General features: G+C 42.7%; 1 protein-coding gene across 3 annotated transcripts; it reads right to left on the reverse strand.

The window, feature by feature from the left end:
* Window positions 1-983: 983 nt before the first annotated feature.
* On the reverse strand, window positions 984-5,233 carry LOC123402451. 3 transcript variants are annotated; one of them, XR_006611280.1, is made up of 13 exons: window positions 4,843-5,177; window positions 4,220-4,336; window positions 3,916-4,108; window positions 3,542-3,684; window positions 3,248-3,422; window positions 2,992-3,053; window positions 2,682-2,763; window positions 2,242-2,299; window positions 2,018-2,148; window positions 1,842-1,934; window positions 1,690-1,760; window positions 1,401-1,598; window positions 984-1,315 (listed from the first exon to the last, which is right to left on the reverse strand). XR_006611280.1 is itself a non-coding variant. In XM_045096376.1 (12 exons), exons 1-12 carry the CDS (start codon window positions 5,088-5,090, stop codon window positions 1,469-1,471), a joined length of 1,503 nt encoding a protein of 500 aa, XP_044952311.1. In that variant the 5' UTR covers window positions 5,091-5,177; the 3' UTR covers window positions 984-1,468. The 3 variants fall into 3 exon arrangements, 2 of the variants coding, with proteins under 2 accessions (XP_044952311.1, XP_044952312.1); XM_045096376.1 differs by having other exon boundaries at window positions 984-1,598; XM_045096377.1 differs by lacking the exons at window positions 984-1,315; window positions 1,401-1,598 and having other exon boundaries at window positions 2,016-2,148; window positions 4,843-5,233.
* Window positions 5,234-8,170: the final 2,937 nt, after the last annotated feature.

The raw sequence follows: 8,170 nt of genomic DNA on the forward strand, positions 1-8,170 counted from the left end.
ATTAGTTGTGTTAAAAGGATTAGCATGGTGCTCAAATAGTTAATCCAATATAGTTAATCAAAAATTATGTTCGTCTTTTCTAGAATTGGTCGCCAATTCAAAAGAAAATATTTAAACCCATTTGAAATATAAAAAATATTCACGATTTTTAGTAAATGTTTGTAAATTGTAAAAAATGTTCTCGATTTTAAAATTGTTCTCATATTTGTAAAATTGTTCATGAAAGATCTAATGTATGTAGTTAAACATTAATGCTTCTAAGTCTTTGTGAAAATATACCTGTGTGATTTTTGAAAAAATAACTGTTGGATGGATCGGATTATTATTGTATGTTTTCTAAAAAAATTGTTGAAATTAAGAATAATTCTTTGAGTTACCAAGATTTTTGACAACCATGATATTTTTTTTAAATGTAAAGATTCCTTCAACTTGTGAATAAATTTAAAAGAAGAAACATTTTCTTGCATTTGTGCACAAAATTTCAAAATCAAGCGATGATGTGTGAACATAATGTGATCATCATCATTGAAGATTATGTTTTTTTTCCTTCCGTTGCAACGCACGGGCCATTTTGCTAGTATACCCAATGGATTCATCTGGCGCCCGTTCTTCTTTGTCTGCAAGCGTTCTGCATATTCCTATAGCAGGAAAAAAGAAAGGTGTACGATGCATCTGTAGGCTTTCCTGAACAGCAGTTGCATCATCATTAGCTGACAATGTGACTACTAAACAATTCATTTATTCATTTTGAAAAAGGACAATTAACTTCACATTGTAGCTCATAGCAGGTGCTAAACCGATGTGGACCGAACTGTCAGGTCCGGTTCTTCCACAACTGATACCACCATCTCCCATCCTCCATCATCTTCCATAGTTTTCTGGGCGTGGCAGGAGAGAAATGTTGCCCAAACACCTCACCCGAGCGCCGCGATAGCGAACCTTGCCACTCCAAAACGAAATAGGCCTAAGATGTTTCACATGGATTCAAACAAACAAAAACATTGATGGGTCATCATACCGAAATATAATTGCCCAAACATAGTTAGTGAATACTCCTACTAGCAAATGAGCCAGCCATGGCACTGTGGACATGACAGGTCCGGTCACAGAAAGGTCTTGTACAATCTGGAGACAGCCTTGAAGAACACACACAAACACATTCTTCCTCTTCTACAAACCCAGATTGGACGCACAAACATGTGTCGCTTACTATTCCAGCCGTCGGATACCCTGAGGCAGGCACGGGACTGCATTTCCTACTCTCGACTTTTACATTGATCTTGCCTTCGAACAAGGGAGCATGGGAGCGCCCTACCTATACAAACAAAGAAAAGAAATCAAGATACATTGATTCACAACTTGCACACAGCAGCACTACCACCATATCTTCCTCTTACTACCTGACCGACACCTTGGGTAGTGGTTATGGACTTATGGTTCACACATGATCCTTCATCACCATCTCTTATCATCTGCCTCCGAGAAATGCCAGGGGCTGCAGCCTCGCTTGCGTCTGTAGTTGCAGCTCCGACACTTTCTTCAGTGACCGGTACTGCAGCCGCGTACTCTCTCCGCTGTCGAGCGCCTTCACAAGATACCTGTTCATCCAAAGATTTTAATCCAATAAGACAAGGGTGAAGCCACAGTTTGTTCTGCGTTGTAAAAAAGAGAGTGAACCAATGCAGTTACCAGCCATTCAGACACTGCGAAGTGATGACTGCCTCCTTCCCGACGAATTTATCGGGCGTCCTTTTGTTCCCCTGCAAGCGTTTAGTAATCAGAACACACTGCTCCTGCTACTTCACTATACTCTCAGCAGAGGAAAGTGCTGCGTGTCGTACCATGATCAGGACCCTCTCGCCCACTACAAAAGGGTACTGCACTCCCTTGAATGCCACCGGGCTTCCAGCATCCAGAGCAAGCTCATTGTTGTCCTGAGAAAACAACACGATAACTATCCAAACAGTGTGCTAGGACGTAAAAGACTAGGTGTATGTTCAAAGGATTATACACACACTTTGCTACTCCCAGTCCGCTTTGGCACATCTGTATGCTCGGTCACATCTTTCCTGCGCTTCCGAAGAGCAGCGTTATGAAACAGTCTCCTATCATCCTCCATCTTCACCACCGTGGCTACTGCTCTCAAAGCTGTTCATAACAGAATACTGCCGATCGTAAGTGAGCAGGTGAAACATTTTTAGTGCTAGTCTTAAGGAAGATAAATACACGACAGAGACATACCGAGATTAGGGAACAAAGAGGATGGGTCAACTTCTCCATTGCAAATGGTGCACCTAGCCTGATTACAGTGATAAAAAAGAAACAATTTGTTGGTTGGTGATATCCCAAAAGAATGGAGTTGCAGCACACAGAAAATATACTATTTCAGGCTTGTACAATGAAGTATGCCTTTGCTGTGAGAAGGTTCACCGAAATGGCACTACTATTCTCAGTAAGTTCCAGTTGGATTATCTGTACTATGGCTCTTTTGATGAATACACAATTTAAGTTAGAAAAATTAGTGCCAGCATAAGTATTAAGAATATAGAGTTAACTTCAGTTGTAGGTAGCCAACAGAACATTAAGGACTACAACTTGCAGGAAAGTGTGACCTTTGTTCTAAAATCTACAACCAGAACACTGATAACTATCAAAAAGGCTGAATGGTTTTTAAAGCATACCATTTCAATGACTTTCTTCAGCATGAGGCCACCAAATGAGTGCCCACATTGGAGAACCATGGCATCTTCAAGAAATGACCCACTGAAAACAGACAAGTCCATTACTGAGATGATCTGTAACATTGGTTTGGAGAAACAGAACACTATGAACATTCAGATTAAGCAATTTTGTCCCTCCCTTGCTCCCATTAAATTTATGATGAACTCATAAAAAATAGCAGATGCAGAAGGACCATGCAGAATACTAGCAGATGTAGCAAATGTGAACAAGTTTGTGATGAACAGCTACACCCAACAAGGAAGAACTTACGACAGAGGGTCTGACAGGACACTTCTCAGTGATGGGTCACTAACAAAGTTGCCCTGAGATTCCTGCAGTTGAGATTAGTTAAGTATGGGCAATTTTTTTAAAATTCAGAGCAATAAATGAACAGGAACACCCAATTCTTGTGAGTGTAATATTTTCCTACTCTCAGAGATTTGAGAGCTGTGGCAGCTCTCATGGATGATTGACTATGTAGAACGTGCATGCTACAGTAACTATGCTGCTTCGAACTTATGCTTACAGAAGGTTCATCCAAGTGACTGGAAACAGCATGTTCTTCGGCACAGGAATCATCCATAAATTGGCTTGCAGGTATGGGTTGGTACACCTGTCGTATGCAATGCCCAGCAGCTAAAATTGGAGAGCAATCCAATATGGCGTTGGCATGAGGCACCAACCTAAAGGTGAGTGATGCCCTACAAGAAGGAAATTGTGGTTAGATGGCAGTTCATGTGTACAAGAGCACAAAGAGTATAAGCCAAAAAAAGTATATGAAATGAGATGGTGAGACGTTCCAGCATTTCCTAACTCTGACCTATTCTCATTGGTGACCCTGTAGTGGGAAATTGGGCAGAGACCAGCAGTAACATGATTTAGGGCCCTTCCAGTCAGAAGCAATAGATTATTTGGGCCTGAAACCCCATCAGCTATGTACCAATGGCCATTTGGGTCACAAACCTACCAAAGAAACAAACACTAAACAATTATGTCTTGGGCAGATGAACTGTACCAACGGCACGGAATAAGACTGAAATCAGTTGGTCACAGTACAAAAGGAGAAAACAAGAAGTAAACAATAGGAGGCTGAGAAAACGGTAGCCTATTTAACCAAAAGTAAAGTAGCCATGACTAAAATGCTCTATTGCTGCATTCAAATTTTAGATAGGTGCAAGGAGCAGATTTTGTTACCTCAATTCCTGGACAATCGGAAGCAACTAGCATTACAAATCCCCTATCAACTTGAGGCATTGAGGACCTGCTGGGACATCCCATGAGTGCCTGACCACTTTGGAGCTGTTCGTGAGAATATGACACCAGCAACTCAGATGAGGAGATCTCGTTAACCGGCAGTGGAGTATCATCAAGTAATTGGTTGAATACACTGAATAACAGAGAATGGTTATTAGCTAGTCAAATTGTGGAAATGTGAAGAACATGTTACTTAATAATAGTAGGAGAAATTCAACCAGGGGATAAAGGGAAAGAAGTGTACTCGGTACGCAGGCGCAGGTGCCGTGCTATTGCACAGAGGGCGGCCCGGGCTGCTTTGCCCAAACATCTGAAAGCATCAGCCATGCAAGCAGGGGACAACTCTCCATCTTCCAAAGTCCTGCCATAGAGTACAATAACCAAAACATATCAGAAACTAGCAGGAAAACTTTGCCTGATTTGACAGAAGAGGGAAAAAAAACATGCGCAGAGCAGTGACATAATTAGCTTACATCTGACACTTCCCCTTTGCCTAACAAAGTAGCATACTAATACTGGCATAATATGAGGCCACATATATATTTTATTTTATTTGTATACGAGGCAATTCTTGTACATTTTGTGTACGAGGCGATTCTTGTACATTTTGTGTTGATAGACCACAAAAATAATTCTTGTACATCTGTGAGCTAACTAAGAGCTAGAGTAATCAAAGAGATGTACTGTAACCATCACCAATCTATTTCAGTCACACTCCGGCCCTGAAAACAGAGGAAACAGAGCAAATACTCGGAACGTTCCGGCGCTGAGAATCTAAACTGCTGAACAACACCACCAGCAGCACACGCTATTCCAGCCAAATCGAAGACGAAGCAGGGTGCAGATATGGTTGTAAACAAGTATTACCTCCCGGCGCGGTAGAGGTAGGCGGCGTGGCGGCCGCGGAAGAAGGCGCGGGCGGACTCGAGGGCGCAGCGGACGACGGCCGCGTCCGCCGCGGGGAGCTCGAGCACGGCGGCGCCGCGGCGGGCGAGCGAGGCGGCGAGGGCGGCGACGGCGCGCGCGTAGCCCGGGGCGGCCGCGCCGTCGTGGGGCGCCACGTCGTCGAGCCGCACCCTGGCGAGCGGCGACGGCGGGCAAGGAGGACTTGCCATGGCGGGGCGGGCGAGGGTAGGCTAGGCTAGGGTTCCGAGCGGCTCGGATGCCGATTCGCCGCCATTGGTTGGGCTTTGCTTCCTCCCCAACTTGAGAATAATTTTTCTTAGTAGTAGCACTACTACTAAGAAAAATGATTCTCCTAAAAAATACTCCCTCCGTCCTAAAATTATTGTCTTAGATTTGTCTAGATATGAATGTATCTAATTACATTTTAGTATTTAGATACACTCATTTCTAAACAAACCTAACACAAAAAATTTGGAACGAAGGGAGTATAAAAGCTTTTGACAAATTTTAAGAACGTTTTGATTGGAACTAGGTGAAAGAAGAAGAAGAAGAAAAATGGCATTTCGACAAAAGGATTTGGTTTAAGTCATTTTTGTCCTTCGACAAAGATGAACGACTGCAGCGTAGTCCTGAGAACAATGGAGCTCTCATAATAGTCAATGCGCTGAAGATCCACGATTTTTAAAACTAGGTGGAAGAAGAAGAAGAACTAAAATGGCATTTCAACGAGAGGATTTGATTTAAGTCATTTTTGTCCTTCGATAAAAATGAACGACTGCAGCGTCGTCATCAGAACAATGGATCTTTCGGAATGGTCAATGCGCTGAAGGTCCACGCTTTCTGAAATGTTATGACGTGTTTTTTTTTCGTGTGTGCACACGTCGTGTAGAGGATGATATCAAGTGTTGAACCCCGATCAATGATATTTCGCAATGTGATTGGAAATGGCGGTGGTGGTGGCGGCGACTTGAGTTGGTCTTGATGAGATAAGGGAAATGATGATAGTGAGATATGTTAGAGAATATTTTGCATGTATTCATCATTTGTAAATGCAAAGAAAACTGCAAGGTAACAATACGAGCTTTTGTGACCCAGTTCTAATTTATGTCTGCTTAATTTTTCCCTTGCATGATTATAGGTCACCTAGTCTATAGAAGCGCACCGGCTCTCTTGCCTAAGCTTGATCTTGGGGTTGACACCAACTCATTAAACTGACATCTCATTGAAGTTGTAGCTCACTGACAAACCACTATCTATGTTGATTGAACCGTGTGCAAATAGATAGTAAGTTGTTTACAATTGTAAAGCCATCTCTTTCTTTTCCTACTTTTTCCAAGCATAACCAAGTGACATAAAAGATTGTTAAACACATAGATATGTAATTTTTTAGTACGGACTCTAAATTTAAAAGTGTGATGTTTAATTTAGACAAACAAAGCACCATCTCATCAGGTCGCACATCACATGCCACGCAATAAGAAACGAAAAACAGCCAAGAATATAGCAACACAACAACAATAACAACCAACAAGTACACTGTAGCAAAGCAAACAAAGTCGGTCGTCATCAAACATAGCTTAGTGCAATGTTTGCATATATCACAGAATTCACGCACTTTTGAGTTCGTCCTCCTCATCATCATCATTGTGGGGAGGAACATACATAATAAAGCCATCCTTTCGACTGTGGTAGTGAGCGACCTCGATGCGGCTAAAGTCCTCCTTCTTCCACCGTTGTAGTTGACTAGGACATATCACAGCCTGTCAATCCTCGACCCCGTTGATAGCCGGTGTCTTGTGATCTAGGCTCTGGTATGCCGCTGCCATCAGGTTCATAACCTCGGGAGCCTTGTCAGGAACCATCCGAGCTTAGGAATGGTCTTGGTCTTCGTATTACCTTTCCCCTAGTTCATATGTGATTAGCACTGGTGGAGTAGGTCATCTCAATCGGTCCAAGAAGGGTACAAGGCAAAAGCATGTGAGGCTTAGGTTGTGTTTGTATTTGTATTAGTTGAAGATCATATAGTTGGTTACCACATGTGAGTGCTAACCACATATAGGCGCGTTCAAATAATTATTGTTCAGCCTTGAATAAATGCGTAATAAAATTAGCATTTAATTTTTCAAGCACAAAACCTAAATCAACTAGGCTCACATATGTGCACCAACAATTTATGCTAAATAAGATAAATAACTAAGTGATAGCTAGATACATAACATGAAACATTATGGCTATCACAAAGTAAAGTGCATAAGTAAAGAGCTCAGATAAGACATACTGAGGCATGTGGAGACGACGATGTATCTCGAAGTTCACACCCTTGCGGATGCTAATCTCCGTTTGGAGCGGTATCGAGTCATACTGCTTCCCAAAATGGCATTAGGGCCATTGTAATCTTCTCACGCCCTTGCACCATGCAAGATGTTGTGATTCCACTGAATGACCCTTGAGGGTGGTCACCAAACCCGTACAATTGGCAACCCTTGTAGGCAATCATCGGAACCCGTACAATTTGCTTGGGGTAATCTCCACAATTAAATTAGAGACCCCGACGCTTGCCCGAAGCTGTATACCATAATGATTGAGCTCCGAGACACCACTAGCCGTCTAGGACGCTCATGCATCCAAGAGGCACGAGCTCTAGGGTGTCCAAACACCCAAGAGTAATAAGCTTCACAACTTTTCACTTCCACGTATCACCATGGAGAACTCAAACCGAGGCAACTAATGCAATGAAAAGAACACACGAAGTGGTCCAGTCCCTCAGTCGCAAATCCCACCACAACAACAAAATCTATGGAGAAATATGAGAGGAAGAACAAGGAGATCATAAAGAACTCCAAGATCTAGATCCAATGGGTTCTCCTCACTTAGAGGAGAAAGTGATCGGTGAAAATGTGGATCAAGATCTCCTCTCTCTTTTTCCTCAAGAAGGAGTAAGAATCATTGGTGGGACTGAGAGATAGCAAGCTCAAAGAGGGTCAACAATAGGGGAGGGGCAAATACAAGAACAAAGGATAAGAACCATCGGGAAAGAAGGCCCCCTTATATATGGCCCCTCAAATCCAACTGTTATGCTCACTGGTCGTGCTCAAGCGGTACTACCACTTGGGGGAGCGGTACTACTGCGGCGTACTACCGCTCTACTATCGTGAAATTTGTGACGAGTTACAGAAGCATAAAACTAGAGGAAGTACGTACGGTAGTAGAATGCAGTACTACTGCAGTAGGCAATACTACCACTCTACTACCTCCCTACTACCGCTTAAAAGATTAGAGAGCATAAGCA

Source organism: Hordeum vulgare, chromosome 6H (assembly GCF_904849725.1).
Source record: "Hordeum vulgare subsp. vulgare chromosome 6H, MorexV3_pseudomolecules_assembly, whole genome shotgun sequence".
Classification (NCBI taxonomy): domain Eukaryota; kingdom Viridiplantae; phylum Streptophyta; class Magnoliopsida; order Poales; family Poaceae; genus Hordeum; species Hordeum vulgare.

What these genes read in the sequence shown, in the direction of transcription:
- LOC123402451 (XM_045096376.1), bottom strand. Translation starts at nt 5,090, where the DNA reads ATGGCAAGTCCTCCTTGCCCGCCGTCGCCGCTCGCCAGGGTGCGGCTC. An exon ending in TGAAGAAAGTCATTGAAATG is followed by an intron (nt 2,300 to 2,681) that starts GTATGCTTTAAA and finishes CACTGTAATCAG; the next exon opens with GCTAGGTGCACCATTTGCAA. An exon ending in AGCGGACTGGGAGTAGCAAA is followed by an intron (nt 1,935 to 2,017) that starts GTGTGTGTATAA and finishes TTGTTTTCTCAG; the next exon opens with GACAACAATGAGCTTGCTCT.